Genomic DNA, 19,807 nt, shown 5'->3' on the forward strand with positions numbered 1-19,807 from the left:
CAGTGGGGTAAAAACTGTTTTTAAGTCTGTTTGTCCTTGTCCTTGTAGATCTGTACCGTCTGCCTGACGGCAACAGTTCAAACAGGGAGTGTCCGGGGTGGGAAATGTCCTTTATAATACTCTGGGATTTTTTGATGCAGCGGGAACTGTGTAAGTCCTCCAAGGTAAGGAGAGGGCAGCCGGCAATCCTCTGGGCATTGTCATTGGCCCTCTGGTGGTTGAAGTGGCATTTAAGAGACTTTTGGATAGGCACCTAGATATGCAGGAAATGGCGGGACATGGATTATATGCGGGTAGATAAGAGATGGTCTTGCCATTATGTTTTGCACAGATATTTTGGGTCGAAGGGCCTGTTCCAGTGCGTACTGTTCCAGGTGCCCCTGGAAAATCCACGCGGTCACGGAGAAAGCATGCAGCCTCCACACAAGCAGTACCAAGTGTCAGGATTGAACTTGGGCCACCGGAGCAACGAAGGATATCTTCGGAGGGTATCAACAATATTTAGGACAGTTAGAACATCAAAGCATGAGAAAAGGAGTTGAGGCTCTGGATGAGGAAGATCTTTCAAAATGGCCGGGCCACCTCATGGGACTGAATCGGTTACCAGGACCATTCCAATTTCTTGGAATCACCTTAAAGGGCTTGCAAATGTTCACAGTTAACCTGGTGTTGAAGCCTGTTTTGAGAATGAGGTTGTGGTTCTGGGTGGTGATTTTAAAAGCAGCGTGGAAGATTGTGGAGTTGTGATTCACGCTGAAAGTAGTTTACACTTTAAGTTTCACTTCTGCTCTAGGTGTCAGCTGCTCTACATCGGTGAGACCAAGCGTAGGCTTGGCGATCGCTTTGCCCAACACCTCTGCTCGGTTCGCAATAACCAACCTGATCTCCTGACCTCCCGATGGCTCAGCACTTCAACTCCCCCTCCCATTCCGAATCCGGCCTTTCTGTCCTGGGCTTCCTCCATGGCCAGAGTGAGGCCCAAATTGAGGCCTCCTAAATTGGAGGAGCAGCACCTCATATTTGGCTTGGGCCCTCTGCACCCCAGCAGTATGAACATTGACCTCCAATTTCAGATAGTCCCTGCTTTCTCCTCCCCTTCACAACTCTTCCTCAGCCCACTGTCTCCGTCTCTTCCTTTCTTCTTCCCACCCCTCCCCCCCACCCTCACATCAGTCTGAAGAAGGGTCTCGACCCAAAACGTCACCTACTTCCTTCGCTCCATAGATGCTGCCTCACCCGCTGAGTTTCTCCAGCAATTTTGTCTACCTTCGATTTTCCAGCATCTAGTTCCTTTAAACTTATTGGTGAAAGGCTCATTTTTAGGTATATTAGTAAAACCAACACCAAATCAACCATTTCAGGGTCTACATAATGATTGATTGATTGAATGATTGATTGATTGAAAGATACAGAATGGAAGCATGCCCTTTGGCCCTCCAAGTCCATGCCAACAATAGATCACCCGTTCACACTAGATCTATGTGACCCTACTTTCTCACACACTAGAGGCAATTTACAGAGGCCAATTAACCTACAAACCTGCACGTCTTTGAGGCATGGGGGATACCGGAGCACCTGGAGAAAACTCACATGGTCACAAGGAGAACTTGCAAACTCCACACACAGACAGCACTCCAGGTCAGGATCCAACCCAGGTCTCTGGCTCTGTGAGGTAGCAGCTCTACCAGCTGCACCACTGTGCCAGCACTGTGTAGAAGCCCCTATAAATATTGGATAATTCCTTCCATTGCATTGCCTGTTTGTGCTCGGTTATGGCAATTGTAGGTTTGTGATCGTACAAATTAAATTTATGTGAAAGCAGAAATGTAAATTACCAGTGTAATTTTTTAACCCCCTCCCCTTTGGGCAAAAGTTCCAAGTTTGCCCATATGGGAAGCTCAAAAACAAGGCTTTATTTTAATTTTAGTTTAAAGATACAATGTGGAATCAGGCCCTTCAGCTCACTGAGTCTGCGCCGACCAGTGATCCCCCCACACTAGCACTATTCTACACACACTAGGGACGATTTACAATTTTACCAAACCAAATAACCTACCAACCTGCACATCTTTGGAGTGTGGGAAGAAACCCGAAAAAACCCACAAGGTCACGGGGAGAATGTACAAACTCCGTACAGGATCGAACTTGGATCAGGATCAAACTCGGGTCCCTGGCGCTGTAGGGCAGCAACCCTAGCTCTCCGCCACCTTGCCGCCCACATTGCACAGCATTCATAGCACCAGATTTTGGGTCACCAGTTGTCACAGTTGGACACATGTATCATTTGTCCATTGGTCCTTCATGGGTTGAATCAGGAAATAGATCATAGTTGAATCTAGTTGCCGGAGCTCACTCACCTGAAAGTACTTTTACGGCTGGCGTGACTGTTTATTTGATCTTTGCTGTAGGATTTGGACACAGTTCTTTCAGGAACCTTAAGAGTGAGAAATAACAATTAAAAAATAGAGTTTTTTGTTGGAAGATATCATTACTGCGCAAAACACAAAGTGTTGGAGGAACTCAGCAGGTCAGGCTGTATCTGGGGAAGGAATGGACTGGTGACATTAGGGGCAACTGTATCGGCCTGAAGGGTCCCGACGCAAAACTCCCCCCCCCCCTCCTCCACAGATGCTGCATGACCCACTGAATTCCTCCAGCATTTTGTACTTTGCCCCAGTATCTGCAGTCTCTAGTCTTCTCTTTAATGTGCAACCCAGAAACAATGTTAGCCCAATTCCATGCAAGAATACACCATTAAGTTTGAAAACAATAACTCTAAACCTTTATTCAGTCATATGACAACTCAATACTTTCTTGACTTTTCTATAGATTCCTCTAGCAGCTCGTTCCAGATACTGGCTACACTGAGTGAAAAGGTCGTCCCTGAGGTGCCTTCTAAATCTCCCCCCTCTCATCTTAAAGTCTATGCCCACTAGTTTTAGAATCCTCTAATCTGGAAAAAAAAGATTGTGAGTGTTCAATTTATCCATGCCCCTCATGATTTGTCCACCTCAATAAGGTCACCCCCTCAGCCTCCTAGTCTAAGGAAAAAGGCCTCAGTTTATCTAACCTCTCCCAATATCTCAAGCCCGCAAGCCCAGGCAACATTCCGAGAAATCTCTTCTGCACCCTTTGAGGTGAGCAGCCTCCGAGCATTGAGGTGCCTAGAACTGTCTAAACTGATCCAGTAAGTGGTGCAAGGTTTTTGCCAAGGTCTCTTCATAGAGATAGTTTAGCATATTATTGTCACATGTGAAAAGTGAAAAGTACAGTGAAAAGCTTTTTGTTAAAAGCTATCTAGTCTGCGAAATAACAAAACATGGTTACAATCAAGCCATCCACAGTGTAGAAATGCTGGATAAGGGGTATAATGTTTAATGCAAGAAAGTCTGGTAATGTCCAATTGAACATAGTTCGAAGAGGTAGATGAGGTAGATGGGAGGTGAGGACCACTCTCCGGTTAGTGAGAGGTTAAGTTACCTAAAAATAGATAATTAGGAGCAAGAAAGCTCCTTGTTTCCAAATCAATGCAATGTACAATCTGCTTCATTAGATCATCGACAGCTGTTCCTATAATTTGTCAAATGAGCCATCGGTGAGAGGATTGTGAATGTAGTAAATGTGCACATTCATCAAGCAGTTCTCCACACTGTCTAACCTTGAAGGGACGAGAGTCTAAGTGATCCCAAAATAAACCGATCTATCCCGTCGCGTAATGGAAGCTTCACAATGGCAGCCAGAAGTTAATTATGGCGGCACGGTGGCGCAGCGGTAGAGTTGCTGTCTTACAGTGCCAGAGACCCGGGGTTGATCCTGATGGTGCTGTCTGTATGGAGTGTGTACGTTCTTCGCATGACCTGGGTGGGTTTTCTCCAGGATCTCCGGTTTCCTCCCACACTCCTAAGACGTACAGGGCGGGGCGGCCCAGCCCGAGGGAGGAGCGGTGCCCATGTCGGGGGCGGCCCAGCCCGAGGCTGAAGACGGCACGATACTCAAGTGAGGGTGGCTGGGACGGTGTTCTGGCGGTGGTGGCCTGAGTCCGGGGTTCGGCCGCGGGCCAGCGGCTGCGTCAGCAGGACTGGTGGGCGGCAGTGATTGAGCCGCGGGACAGTTTTTAACATCGCCTGGTGGGGTATCGCCTCAGCGCAGAGGGAGAAGAGGAGGGAAGAGACTGCAGACCTAAGACTTTTGCCTCCATCATAGTGAGGAGATGCTGGGTGGACTCACTGTGGTGGATGTTAATATGTGTTTATTGTTGTTTTTTATTGTATTGTATTGTATGTATGACTGCTGCAATTTCGTTCAGACTTCGGTCTGAATGACAATAAAGGCTATCTAATCTAATCTAATCTAAGGATAGTGTTAGTGTGCGGGGATCACTGGTCGGTGCGGACCCGAAGGGCCTGTTTCTGCGCTGTATCTCTCAACTAAATCAAACTGAATTTGCGGAGCCATAGGGTCAATAAACCTACCTTGGGAGGTGGAGAAGCATTTTCCCAAAACACATCATCCTGTTCAGGCGACGTTGGAATCATGCCCATATCGGGAATGGAAGCGGAGCTGAATAGTTGGCTTCTAAACACATTTGGGTTCAGATCCTGTGGAGGTTACAGTTTAGTATTACTTGGGATCATAAATTCAAAGCAAAGAGGTGAACAAATAAAAAATAAATAATACAGCCACCATTATTACATGTAAAGATACTATGCACACAATCTGAATAATGATTGAAACGTTTCTAATTATTTAAGTAAAATTTAATGTACTCGAAGAGCTCAACAGGTCAGGTAGCAGCTGTGGCGGGCAACAATTTATTGTCATGTGTACCAAGGTAGAATGAAAAGCCGAGGTACAGTGATGTTTCGGGTCGGGGCATTTTTTGAGACTGTTGGTGATGACATTTCAGACTTCAGTGCGAAGAAGGTTCCTGACCTAAAATGCTGCCCTTCCATTCCCTCCACAGATGCTGCCTGACCCGTTGATTTCCTCCAGCTCTTTGTGCTTTGCACTGGTATCTCCATAATTAGCAGGAAGCACGGCCAAGGGAGCCCAGCCTAGAAACGACCGCGGTCTGGGCTGGGGGTGATGGTGTCGGGGGCACAGCCTGGAAGTGGCCAGGAGACAGTGTGGGCTGCTTATGTTGGTGGCAGCCCAGCCTGGAAGCGGCCAGGGAGGCGATGTGGGCCAGGGATGATGGCGGCAGCCCTGCCTGGCGGTGAAGTACAGCAGGACCGTCCACTAAAGTCACAGGAATTTACAGTTCAGTTTCACCCCCATTGTTCAAGAAGTCAAAGTGTATTTTCCGACTTCTATTTTCCAGCAGTGAATGGTTTCCAGGTCAAGTCAAGTCAAGTTTATCCGTCACGTACACATACGAGATATGCAGTGAAATGAAAAGTGGCATTATCTGTTTGGGTATTACAGCAAATTGGATATTAGGATATTGTTCTGACGCCTACTGTCAACAAGGGCTGGTGATTATCTGAGTGTAGAGATTATTGGGGCAATATCCTACCAAGGTTTTGCTTGTTAACTTGCACTACCTGTCTGTCCATTACTCACAATGGATAATTAGCTAGATACTGTGCAAGTGCATCCCGACTCTCCAACACTGATAACGACTTCATTCATTCAGTCTTTCACAGCACGGTAAGGGAGATTGTATTGAGCACAGAGTGTCTGACGAGCGCGATGCAGGGGACACACACAGTGGGACAAAGTGTGGGGGGCGCTTTCCTTTCCCATCCGACTCTGGGCTATCTGTTCATGGCCTGTCACACCACCATAATGTAGCCCAGCAGAAGCTCAAACAAACAACACATGAAGCTGGGCAGGCTGCAGCTTTCCAAACTCATTATCAAATTTCGCAACGTGAGGGAACCTTTTATCTCCGTCTGGATGAGAACCGGCAACTTCTGGCTGTAAATCATTGGTGACATTTGCTCAGTGTTTCTTTCCATTAGTGCAGTATGATCTGCTGGATATGTCTCACCAGCCCTGCGATTAGCAACACATGATGCAGCCAAAGCTGTGTAACTGCTAGCATTAACCCATCTAGCCCAGACTCACCTAGTCACAAACAGTCACTTTATCCTATCCCTTCCTCTCGCACCCTCACGGCAACTTACAACATCCTTTACCGTCTCCTTTTTAGTTTAGTTTAGAGACAGCATGGAAACAGGCCCTTCAGCCCACCAAGTCATCGGACAATCTTTGATCAGGCTTATCTTGCACTAAACGTTATTCCCTTTACCATGTATCTGTACACTGTGGTTGGATCAATTGTAATCGTATATTGTCTTTACATTGACTGGTTAGCACCCAAACAAAAGCTTTTCACTGTACACGTGGCAATAAACTAAACGCAAATCTCTGCCGTTGATCACCCGTACACTAGTTCTATCCAACACACTAAAGACAATTTACAGAAGCCAATTAACCTTCAAACCTGCATATCTTTGGAATGTGGGAGGAAACTGGAGCACCTGGAGAAAACACGCGCAGTCACAGGGAGAACGTACAAACTCTGTACAGAGAGCATTCGTAGTCAGGATTGAACCCACGTCTCTGGCGCAGGAAGGCAGCAACTCTACCACTCATTTCTGACCCTGAAGCATTAACTCTGTTCCTTTTTCCACAAATTCTGCCAGTTAAAACAAAGAATACCAGCCAAGAAATAAGCAAAGTTCTCTGAGTAATATGGGCTGGAATTATTGAGGATGATGATCTGAATGGAAGTTATTAAACTCGATATTTTGCGGACTTTTCTTCCAAAGCTGTTCATAAAAATTTAAAGCTGTGAAAATATCAGTACAGTAAACCCTCATTTTTATGGACCTCTTTATGGTGTATTTCAGTTATAGGGGATGGACCTGCTCAACCTCGCTGCCAGGCCATGCTGCCGACACCATCCTCGGCCACTCCCTCAGCTGCAACCTCATCACCAACCTCTGTATTGCTGTATTGAGATCTTGATTAGTAGCTTAGGGCTGGTAAGGCTTTGCTTTAATATTTCAGCTGACAAAAGGCACCTTTTAGACTAAGATACAGCGTGGAAATAGGCCCTTCGGCCCACCTAGTCCGTGCCGACCAGCAATCATTGGAATGGAATACTTTATTGTCACCTGTGAAATGATTTGTTTGCATACCCAGGGTATGCAATAGTCGACACATAAACGACGCTGACAAAGTTACAAAGTACCCCCGCTGTGTGCTCCATTGTTCTCCCCCCTCATGACAGATCCCCCCGCGCCCTCATCGACCGTGGGTCGACCCGCAAGGCTCCACCGTCGCCTGGCTCTGCCGGCCTTCACGAGTCTCCACCGACCCAGGCAGGCCTCGCCACCCGGCTTCTCCACAGCCTCCTGGGAGGCACTAACACCATCCTACACACTAGGGACAATTTACAATTTAACCAGAGCCTCTTCCCTATCCATTCCAAATCCCTGGCAGGTTTTGCAATCTACTGAACACCTGAGGACAAATTTTTATCTGAACTGATGCATGTTTTTTTAACATATGTTTGGGAATAGCTCTGCCCAAAACCCCAAGAACATGCAGGGAGCTGTACATGTAGCATAGTCCATCACACAGACCTGACTCCCCATCATTGATTCCATTGGCACTTCATGCTGCTTCAGAACAGCATTCAACATCATCAAAGACTTTTCCCACCCCGGTCATTCCTTCTTGACCATCGGGCTGAAGATACAGAAACTTGAAAGCACGAACTGTCAGGCTCAGGAACACCTTCTCCCACTATGTTAACAGGCTTCCAAATGGTCTTTCCGTAAGCTAGGTTAACAAAAAACTTTTCACCGTACCCCAGGCCACATGGCAATAAACTAAACTGGGTACTGTTTGATTCACTTCTACCCCATTGCAGGCATTAGACTTTGTCTATAGAACTGTTGCATTACAATGCTGAGAACTATATTTTGCACTCTGCATCTTCCCCTTTGCTCTATCTATTGTACTTGAGTTTGTTTTGATTGTATCTATGTGTCGTTTAACTGATCAGATTGTAAAACATGCAAAACAAAGTTTTTCACTGGCTCTGGGTACAGGCGACAATAATAAATCTACACCTAAAAAAATCAGCATGTCGAAATCTGCTTCCAAAATCTCTGCAGGAAGGAACTGCTGATGCTGGTTTAAACCGAAGATAGACACAAAAAGCTTGAGTAACTCAGTGGGTCAGACGTCTCTGGAGAAAAGGAATAGGTGGCGTTTCAGGTCAAGACCCTTCTTCAGTCTGAAGAAGGATCTCGAACCATAACGTCACCTATTCCTTTTCTCCAGAGAGGCTGCCTGACTCGCTGAGATACTCAAGCTTTTTGTGTCCATCCAAAATGCTGTTCTGTATTTCAGTAGAGGAGTAAACTGCACTTTATGTAGCTGAATTCTATGCTTGGCTCCCAAAACAGAACTGCTACTCAGTCTCTTAATTAGTCAGTGCTGGCATTTCCATATGTCAGCTATTGACAATATTCCTTCAATGAAAAATTACCTTCCTCTGTCCTCACCAGGAGATTTTGTCTGCTTGAGAGAGCTGACAATTTGAGTGGGAAATGCGATTCTAATGAGGGGAAGTTAAGAGAGGACTGTGCCGCTACACCCAAGCAAGCACACCAACAGCTCGACTTCCTTTGAAGGCTGAGGAAAGTCCACAGGTCTCCATCGCATCTTACCAATTTCTCCAGGGATAAAATAGAAAGCATCTGATCCGGATGCATCACAGCTTGGCATGGCAATTGCTCTGTCCAAGGCGGCAAGAAATTGCAGAGTTCTGAATGCAGCCCAGTCATAGAGGTCATATAGCATGGGTACAGGGTCGGGACTTTTACATACACTGAAGTAACTTCTATAGTTCGACGCCAAAGGTGGCGCAGTGGTAGAGTTGCTGCCTTACAATGCCAGAGACCCTGGTTCAATCCTGACTATGGGTGCTGCCTGTGCGGAGTTTGTACAATGCAAACCTGCACGCCTTTGGAATGTGGGAGGAAACCAGAGCTCCCGGAGAAAACCCACCCGGTCACAGGGGAAACGTGCAAACTCTGTACAGACAGCACAATCTTACCTTATCTTACATTTACTCCAGTCAACCTCTTGGCAAAAGCTTCTCGAGCTAAAGTTTCAGCACTTACTCTCAATTGCATGACTTCACCTCAGGCCCAGACACTTCAAAAGATGCCCCCCCCCCCTCATTAGTCCCTGCCTTTGTGTGATCCACCGCATGAGGGAGCCACTCCCAGAAACTAGTGGCTTCTTTTTAATTCCTCTGCTCTGCTCCTCCTCTCAGCTACAGCATCACATAAACCAGTCTTCCTACCCCTCATCGACACCATCTAAACTTCATGCTGCCTCGGGAAAGGAATCAACGTTCTCATCTTGCACTTAGTTCCGGTTTAATTTAGGTTCGTTCAGTTGAGAGAGAATGTGTAGATATAGGCCCTTCGGCCCACCGAGTCCGTGCCGACCAGTGATCACACTAGTTCTATCCTACACACTAGGAACAATTCACAAAGGCCAATTAACCTACAAACCTGCACATCTTTGGAGTATGGGGAGGAAAGCAGAGCACCTGGAGCAAACCCACGTGGCCATAGGAAGAGCATGCAAACTGCATACAGGACCAACAGTCAGGATAGAACACGGGGCTCTGGCGCTGTAAGGTGGCAGCTCTACCGCTGCGCCACTGTGCCGCCCAATCCAAGTTGGGTTAGGTCAACGTGAACCAACTCAGTTCTTTATTAATGCATTGTAGCAACAGAAAATCCCCCTCCTGCTTTATGCAAACACTTCTGCACTCATCAACATGACTCCACATGGGAGGCAGCCTGTTTGAGACTCTTGTATCTACAGTGATGGTCAGGATGGGTTGAGTAAGTTAAATATTACGATTCCTTGGCTACTAGTCCGGGTCGGGTTGCCATTTATACTTGACAGACAGCGAGACACATGCGTTTCAAAAAGGCAGTGGAAATGGAAGTTAATTCCATTCGTTCAATGACCAGAGCAGATTTAAAACGTTGTGCAAAAGACCTGAGTGAGATGCAAGGAGAAATATTTTGATATAGTGAATGGTCAGGGTCTGGAACTCATTGATCGTAGGGGGTGGTGAACAGTCATAGAGAGTCATAGAGGTGCACAGCATGAAAACAGGCCTTTTCAGCTCACCTTATCCGTGGGTGAGTGCTATATATTGGGTGAGTCCCATTTGCCTGCATTTCGCACCTATCCTTCTTCTAACCCATTATCTGTCCAAATGTTTTTTTAAGAGTTGTGACTACATCGATAGCTTCTTCTGGCAATTCATTCCAGGAATGTACTACCCTCTGAGTGAGAAAGTCACTCCTGAGGCCCTTCTGAAACATTGTAATTCTCACTGTAAGCCAACACCCTCTGGTATTCGAATCCTCTACCATGGGGAAAAGACTGTGCGTTGACTTTATCCATGCCCCTGATGATCTGGTACACCTCAATGAGGTCACTCCTCAGCCTCCTACTCTCCAAACAAACAGTGTCCCAGCCTATCCAACCTCTCCTTTTATCTCAAGTCCGCGAGTCCAGCCAACATCCTAATGAATCTCTTCTGCGCCCTTCCAAATTATTGGCGTCATTAAATCAGGACCTGGACTTCTGAATAAAATAAGTGGATGTACGAGAGAGAATAGTTTGCTGGGCGAAGGGAGGGTGTAAGGCAAGGGTTCCCAACCTGGGGTGAATTTACCCCAGGGGGTAAAGTTTGCTTCCCCAGGGAGTAAATTTGTTGATTCTTGGTGTTGTACATATTATTTCTCATTGACTGACTGTGTTTGCTTCTGGTATACTGGTATCTGATTCATCATTAGTTGTTCATAAATAAATGAAATAACATTGTTATGCACTATTAAAGTTGCCATGGGTAAACGGGACGGAAAAGGTTGGGAATCCTTGGTGTAAGGGATTGGGAAACAGCAAGAAAACAGACTTTTTGGCCCAACTGTGCGTGCCGACCAAGTTGTCTTCCTGAGCTAGTCCTATTTGCCTGCACTTGGACCAGATGATAGTCACCCATTCCGGGAGCACCAAAGGGTCAGTGGGCTGAATGGCCTGCTTCTGCAGCGAACCATTCCGAGAGTCTCTGATCTTTGAAAGGGAAATTAAATAATAGAGTATCCCACTTGTGATGTCTGCCCTCTGAGAATGTAATTACCTGTAGATCTGTGGGCCTTTTTAGAGCAGAGTTGATGTGACTTGTTCTGCCTCCATTGGTTGAGTCGGCGTCTGCAGGTACTGAAGCCCCAGGAACCAACTTGCCCAGCTTAGTGCGTGATGGGGCAAGGCCATCATCCATCTGCTTCAGTCTGTCTGCTCCCTAAGTAGAAGGCAGACAAAGGATTAGGCAAGAACAGGATGAACCTGGTCACCATCGCATTTAAGGTTAGAGTCAATCAGCACGGAAACGGACACTTCAAGAAAGCTTGACATTGGAATGTTTTTTGGGAGCTCAACTCCTCAAGGCATGCTTCGTAAAGCTTACGAGATATTGAAAGCTTGCACAGTGAATCATAGAGTCATGCTGCTTGGAAGGAAATGCGTGATCCATTGTGAGTCTGCCTTATGACATGTTCTTCTTCCGAAAAAAAGGATAACAAATCAGCCATGATTGTATTCAATGGCTAGAACATGTTGAAGGGATGAATGGCCTACTCCATCTTCCATTTTCTATCTTTCTATGCATATACATTTCCTTGTAACTCTGTAAACCCTTTCCCTTCAAGTTTTTAAATCAAATTATCTTCTGAGAACTCCTATTGTGTCTGTCTCCATGTCCCTTCCAGGCACTGCATTCCAGATCGCAACAACCCGCTGAGTAAAATAAAAAATCCTCATCTAACTTCTGGTAGCTTTGCCTAATGCGATGTGCAGCACTGCATTCAAAACTCCACACTAAATGGTTCAATAGTGCCTTATTGGTCACGTGTGCAACTGCACAGTGAAGTTCTTCTTATATAACCATATAGCGATTACAGCACGGAAACAGGCCATTTCGGCCCTACAAGTCCGTGCCGAACACTTATTTCCGCTAGTCCCATCTACCTGCACTCAGACCATAATTCTCCATTCCTTTCCCATCCATATACCTATCTAATTTATTTTTTAATGATAAAATCGAACCTGCCTCCACCACTTCCACTGGAAGCTCATTCCACACAGCTACCATTATCTGAGTAAAGAAGTCCCCCCTCATGTTACCCCTAAACTTCTGTCCCTTAATTCTGAGGTCATGTCCTCTTGTTTGAATCTTCCCTACTCTCAATGGGAAAAGCTTATCCACGTCAACTCTGTCTATCCCTCTCATCATTTTAAAGACCTCTATCAAGTCCCCCCTTAACCTTCTGCGCTCCAAAGAATAAAGACCTAACTTATTCAACCTCTCTCTGTAACTTAGTTGCTGAAACCCAGGCAACATTCTAGTAAATCTCCTCTGTACTCTCTCTATTTTGTTGACATCCTTCCTATAATTGGGCGACCAAAATTGTACACCATACTCCAGAATTGGACTCACCAGTCTGAAGAAGGGTTTCGGCCCGAAACGTCGCCTATTTCCTTCGCTCCATAGATGCTGCTGCACCCGCTCAGTTTTTCCAGCATTTTTGTGTACCTTTGGTCTCACCAATGCCTTGTACAATTTTAACATTACATCCCAACTTCTATACTCAATGCACTGATTTATAAAGGCCAGCACACCAAAAGCTTTCTTTACAACCCTATCTACATGAGACTCCAAAATCTACTTCATTATCCACAACACCACCTATCTTAGTATCATCTGCATACTTACTAATCCAATTTACCACACCATCATCCTGATCATTGATGTGCATGACAAACAACAGTGGACCCAACACAGATCCCTGAGGCACCCCACTAGCCACCGGCCTTCTTGCATGTTTACATGTGCGGGCGCCGCCATGTTTTGGCGCCATTTCCAAAGTCCGGTCCGCCTGCGTACTTGGTCTACTAGAGTGGCTCCCGATCCAGGTAAGCCCCAGTCTGCTTCCTCCATGGCCTTCGAACAGATCGGACCACGTACCGACGCCCCTCTCCTCGCCCGGCCATGTTTGTGTCCCGGGGGCGCCTCCTGCAACCGACCTTGAAGGCGGTGGTGGAAATACCCACAGTTCACCCTCCTACCAGCCTTTGCTCCTCGTGCCTGACATCTCCAGCGGCTCCCTCCCAGTTCCACGACCCACCGAGCCTTCGGGTCCTCTCGAGGCACCAACCTAGTCGGTGTGCTTAGAATGGATTGGAAATCCTTTTCCCTTTTGTCTCACGCCCCTTCTTTGCAGGATTTTACCTTGCGCTAAACGTTATTTATGTTATTCCCTGTATCATGCACCATCTGTACACTGTGGATGGCTCGATTGTAATCACGTGTGTCCCTTGTCCCTATATTCCTTTTCTTTGGTTCTCTTAACTCAATGTATTTTTGTGATGGTACTGGTACCTCTAAAAAGTTACGTAAAATGACTCCTTTTCATTTACATCTCCTGCTGCTGCTCTGAAATTTCCTGCTCAGCACTTACGGACAGCCACGTGACACGTATGTTTAGTAATCATGCCCACTGGCACCTTGTGTACAAAAAAACCCACTGCCTTTACACCACACTCACTTGTTCCCTCTCAACTCCAATTCTGTTTATTTCCCCACCTGTTGCTTTGACTATTCTCCTCTTGCAATGTGCAAATCCCTTACAAACATATTCCAATAACATTTGGATTTGTTATTATATTTAGTATTTCGGATAATGATTCTGCAGTTGCTATGTGCACTCCTGTTGGATTCACTGTATTTCTTTACTTGGTTCTATTTTGCTCTGACTGATTAATTAAAAGATACAGCATGGAAACAGGTCCTTCATCCCACCGGCCATCAATCATAGTTCTATGCTATCCCATTTTCTCATCCACTCCCTGCACACCAGGGGCAATTTTACAGAGACCAGTTAACCTATAACCCGCACGTCCTCTGGGATGTGGGAGGAAGCCAGAGCACCCGGAGGAAATCCATGCGATGACAAGGAGAAAATGCAAACTTCACACAGATAGCATCCGAGTCCATGCCAACCCTTCTCCCATTCCTATTCTATCATTTCACTGATGTTCCCTTTTGTTCTCTCCTTCCCTTGCCTCTTTCTCTGAATATTGTTTTATCTCGAGCTATTCTCAATTGTGTGAATTGATGAATCAAATAATTAATAATCAACCAAATAATCATTTAACATCCCATCAACAACTAGAGAGCAGTCCTGAGCTACTATCTACCTCATTGGAGACCCTTGGACTATATTTGATCAGACTTAACTGGACTTTATCTTGCACTAAACATTATTCACATTATACCCTTTATATGTATCTGTACACTGCGGATGGCTTGATTGTAATCATGTATTGTCTTTCACTGACTGGTTAGCATGCAACAAAATCTTTTCACTGCACCTTAGTGCACGTGGCAATAAACTAAACTCAAACGTTAATTATTTGGCTGACTAATTAATCAACAAATGAGTTGTATTTTTTGTTGTATTTTTAAGTTATTGACGAAGTATTAACACTAAAAATGCTGGAAACTCAGCTGGTCAGGTAGCATCTTTGGTGAGAGAAATAGATTTAATGTTTCAGATTGAAGCTCCTTCATCTCAATTTTATCCAACATGTCAGACTTGTTATCTTTCTCTTCCCACAGATGCTGCCTGACCTTCTGAATGTTTTCGGTAGTCATAAAATCTTGAAAAGGAGCAGAATTAGGCCATTCGGCCCATCGTCTACTCCGCCCTTCAACCATGACTGATCTATCTCTCCCTCCTAACCCCATTCTCCTGCCTTCTCCCCATAACCTCTGACACCTGTACTAATCAAGCATCTATCTATTTCTGCCTTAAAAATATCCAGTGACTTGGCCTCGACAGCCTTCTGTGGCAAATAATTCCATAGATTCACCACCATCTGACTAAAGAAATTATTCCTCATCTCTTTCCTAAAAGAATGTTGTTTCTAATGTGTGTTCAGATCTCCAATATCAACAGTTTAAAAAAAAATCTCCATTAAGTTAATTTAGCTGCCAATCATGTACTCTTTCTTTCATACTTAATTCATGCTTGATTGGAGGTAAACACCTAATCCTATTTACCTTTATTTGTGTTACAGTAGGCGGGAAATCTGAACCACTCTCTAAAGTCAAATTCTTTGCAACAGGCTTTTTTATCTTCATAGAATAGTGACCAGTACAGCATCGGAAGAGGCCCTTTGGCCCACAATGTACGTGTTGAACATGATGCCAAGTTAAACTGATCTCCTCAGCCAGCATGTGATCCACATCCATTTATTCCCTGCATATTTACATGCCCATCTAAAAGCCTCTTAAATGCCACTATAATATCTGGTAGATACAAAATGCTGGAGTACCTCAGCAGGAGAGGCAGCATCTCTGGAGAGAAGGAATGGGTGACGTTTCGGGTCGAGACCCTTCTTAATTCTTAATTCACTCGCTGAGCTACTCCAGCATTTTGTGTCTACCTTCGATTCAAAACAGCATCTGCAGTTCTTTCTTACACACGACAATATCTGCCTCCACCACCACCACCCCTGGCCGCGTGTTCAAGGCACTTTCAACACTGAGTCAAAAAACTTGCCCTGCACATCTCCTTTAAACTTTGCCCCTCTCACCTTCTAGCAATGCTATCTAGTGTTTGATATGCCCACTCTGGGAGAAAAGGGCCCGTCCCACCAGCATGCGACTGCATGCGTCTAGCGCGACCAAACGTGATCGCTTGAGGCGTACGGCCTCGCGGGGCCAGTCCCACTTCGATCAGCGGAGGCGTATGGAGTTGTGCGGGGCTGGTCCCGACATCGCGCGAGGCCCCAAAAATCTTGCACTGTCTGAAAATCCCGCGCGCCAACGGCCTGTCAGCCCGCAGGTGCATTGAGGGCGTACGCAGCGCCTCGACGGGTGTACGCAGCATCTTGACATTGTACGCAGCGTCTTGATGGCGTAAGCTTAGCGCGTGGCGTTGCGCAATGACGTCACCGCCCGGCGTGCCGTTGCGTGATGACGTCACTGCCCGACGGCGTGCAACGTCCAAATTCAGTCGGCACGCCTCCTGCCCAGCTGATTGGTGAGTATGATGTCGGGACCAGCCCCGCACAACTCCATACGCCTCCGCGGTTCGAATTGGGACCGGCCCCGCGCGGCCGTACACCTCAAGCGACCGCATTTGGTCGCACTGGACGCATGCAATCGCATGCTGGTGGGACAGACCCTAAAGGTTGCAACTGATCCTACTCTCCCCCCATTCCATTCTCTCCTCATTCCCACTAATTTCCCCCAGATTCTGCCCCTCAGTTCGTCACTAGGGCCAACTAAAGTACCAACTCTAATGTCTTTGGGATGGGCGAGGAAACCGAGGCAACCAGAGGACAAACACCCACATGATTAGATGGGACAGTGTACAAACTCCACACAGACAGCGCCCGAGGTCAGGATCGAACCAGGGAGACTGGAGCTATGAGGCAGCAGCTTTACCAGCTGCGCCACTGTGCTGCCCATAGATGAAGGAATTTTCCCCCATGCATTGAATGGCCATTCTTGGCCAGAAATAAACAGCACGAGGATACAATGGGAAGATCGGCCATCTGAGCTCATGTACCTGCCGTTGAGGAACATCCATTACTTTAGAGGTTTCATTCATCCGAGATTCAGAAAGACCATCGACCTGTGGATAGACAACGTCAACTTCAGAGTGAATGGATGAATTAATAAATGCTTTGTAAGGGGAAGGTTTGACCTAAATGGGGACAAAGTGCTGGAATAACTCAGCGGGTCAGGCAGCATCTCTGGAGAACATGGATAGGTGACGTTTCAGGTCGGTCTGAAGAGGTCCAAACCCAAAACGTAACCTATCTATGATCTCAAGAGAAGCTGCCTGACCCGTTGAGCTATAGCAGCACTTTGTGTCTTTTTGGGTAAACCAGTATCTGCAGTTCCTTGTTTGTACAAAGTATTTGACTAGTTTAGTTTGAAGATGAAGCGAGGAAACAGGCCCTTCGGCCCACCGAGTCTGCGCCGACCAACGATCACCCCGTGCACTAGCACTATCCTACACACCTGGAACAATTTACAATTTTTATCAAAGCCAATTAACCTACAAACCTCTATGTCTTTGGAATATGGAAGGCAACCAGAGCACCCAGGGAAAACCCATGCAGGCACATGTAGAATGTACAAACTATGTTCAGGCAGCATCCGCAGTCAGGATCAAACCCGGGTCTCTGGCACTGTAGGGCAGCAAATCTACTGCTGTTCAGCCCAAATGACATGTTTGGCATTACATTTTGATTTCACGTGGCCATTTTGGGGCACTCAGGAAAGCTACTGAGGCAACAAAATGACATCCAGGGAAGGTGGACACTTACTGTGAGAGATTCGCTTGTAAAGAGCTGTGTTTTTTTGCATGTCCATTAAATGCACACAGGAAGAATACAGTTTAGAAGGACGTGCACACAGTGTGCAATGCCGATCTGATCCTACAACTCAATCAACCTCAGGAGAGGCCTAATCATCGATCCCTATCCCAACCTGCGGTATATTTACCTCCAGCGGGTAAATTTCGCCTACCTAGGGGGTAAATTGGTTGATTCTGGATTTGTGCATATTTTTTCTCATTTTTGGTTCTGTGCTTGGTTCTGGTATACCTGGTACCTGGTTCTGGTATCTGCTTATCATTAGTTGTTCATAAATAAGTGAAATAACATTATTATGTGCTATTAAATTTGCCTGGGGTAACCGGGACGAAAGTGTTGGGAACTCCCTACCCTATCTGAACCTCCCTCCATACATCATTGAATGAATTATATCTAACTTGCGGACCGTTGCTGTTCTTTGTTGTTGCGGTGATTCTACACGTGCATGGTGGATTTCCGAGCTGTTCCCAGTAACTTAAGCGAGCTGCCAGAGGAGGTAGTCGAAGCAGGTACCATACCAACAACGAAAAGATATGTGGTCAGGTATATGGATAGGAAAGGTTTGAAGAGGTATGGGCCAAACGTAGACAGGTGGGACTAGTGTGGATGACCCAACAGAGGTCACCGCCTTGGGGGGGGGGGGGGGGGGGGCCGAGATACCGGCCGTCAAAGTCGGCTGCGGAAGTCGACTATGAGAACGGATCTGCCGGCTCCTGCCGGGCCTGATTTCCAGACCCCCGGCCACATGGAGCTAATTGGACCTGCTGATCGGCCGTGGAAGTCTCGATCAGGTCGAGATCGTCCGCCTCACCCAGCCTAGGCACCACATTTGAGAGGGAACTTCTGGAGGGAAGCATTCTTTCTTCACAGTGAACGACAGAGCCCTGTGGGGAGTGTTAGAGAGCAGATAGATCTAGTAGTGCAGCAACATAAAAATGGCTTCACAGGTAGATAGGGTGATCAAGAAGGCTTTTGGGCCACTGACCTTCATCAGTCAGGGTCTTGAGTATTGAAGTTGGGATGTTATGTTGTACAAAACATTGGTGAGCCCACATTTGGGGTACTGCGTTCAGTTTCAGTCACTCTGCTATAAGAAGGATGTCGTTAAACTGGAAAGAGTGCAGAGAAGATTTACGAGGATGTTGCCAGGACTTCAGTTCCTGAGCTACATGGAGAGGTTAGGCAGGCAAGGACTTTATTCCCTGGAGTGTGGGAGACGGAGGGGGGAGGATTTTACAGAGAAGTGTACAAAATCATGAGGGGGATAGATAGGGTGAATGCATTGTTTTTTACTTAGAGTAGTGGAATCAAGAACCGGAGGACTAAAGTTTAAGGTGAGAAGGGAAAGTTTTAATAGGGCAACCTTTTCACATAATTGGTGGTGGGTACATGGAATTAGCTGCCAGAGGAAGAAGTTGAGCCATGTACTATAACAATATTTAAAATACATTTGGACAGGTACATGGATAGGAAAGGTTTAGAAGGATGTGGGTTAGATGCAGGCAGGTGGGACTAGAGTAGATGGGGCATCTTAGCTGATATCAGCAATTTGGGCCAAAGGGCAGATTAAGGAGATCAGACATCAATGATTCAGACTTCTGGGCAGCACAGCGGTGCAGCGGTAGAGTTGCTGCCATCCCGCTTCAGAGACCTGGGTTTGATCCTGACTATGGGTGCTGTCTGTACGGAGTTTGTACGTTCTCCCAGTAAGCGCGTGGGTTTTCTCTGGGTGCTCTGGTATCCTCTCACATTTAAAAGACGTGCAGGTTTGGAGGTTAATTGGCTTCTGCAAATTCCCCCCCAACGTGGTCGGATTGTGCTGGTGTACGGAGTGATCCCTGGTTGAGGCAGACTCGGTGGGCAGAAGGGCCTGTTTCCATGCTGTATCTCTAAAATTAAAAACTAAAATGATGGGAAAATGCTTAAATGCTTACCTGTTTTTTCTCAGCTTTCCTTTTGCCTTCCACTATCTTCCACCTTTCCTCCTCCGCCCATCTCTGTTCCTCCTCTCCCCGACTCCTCTCTTCCTTCCTGTGCCTTTCTTTAAGCTCGGGCTTCTTCGCACCCTCCTGCTGTTTTCGCTGCTTCTCCTCTATCTTGTGGTGCTGCCGGGAGCCAATGGACAAATGACAATAGGCCGAGAAGATAAAGTCAGTGTCACTTATTTGACGGGTCTGTTTAGCTTCAGTGAGAACAAAGACTGACAAACCAGCAGGCCAACACAATGGCCACCGGAACATGGGTCACTTTGACACGAGCCAACTTTGGTTCAGGTGCCCGTCTTAAAACATTCCCTTGT

At 46.4% G+C, this 19,807-nt stretch overlaps 1 protein-coding gene across 3 annotated transcripts in view; it reads right to left on the reverse strand.

Moving 5' to 3' along the window:
• nrk (Nik related kinase) overlaps positions 1 to 19,807 on the reverse strand; it is a 266,045-nt gene that overhangs the window by 94,161 nt on the left and 152,077 nt on the right. For all 3 annotated transcript variants that reach the window (XM_033030272.1, XM_033030271.1, XM_033030269.1), the window contains exons 13-17: positions 19,443 to 19,613; positions 16,695 to 16,760; positions 11,198 to 11,359; positions 4,473 to 4,598; positions 2,358 to 2,434 (exon numbers count right to left, since the gene is read on the reverse strand). In XM_033030272.1, coding sequence (XP_032886163.1) covers positions 2,358 to 2,434; positions 4,473 to 4,598; positions 11,198 to 11,359; positions 16,695 to 16,760; positions 19,443 to 19,613 — 602 coding nt within the window. The remainder of the gene's footprint in view (positions 1 to 2,357; positions 2,435 to 4,472; positions 4,599 to 11,197; positions 11,360 to 16,694; positions 16,761 to 19,442; positions 19,614 to 19,807) is intronic.

The sequence above is a fragment of the Amblyraja radiata genome, chromosome 12 (genome assembly GCF_010909765.2).
Source record: "Amblyraja radiata isolate CabotCenter1 chromosome 12, sAmbRad1.1.pri, whole genome shotgun sequence".
NCBI lineage: Eukaryota > Metazoa > Chordata > Chondrichthyes > Rajiformes > Rajidae > Amblyraja > Amblyraja radiata.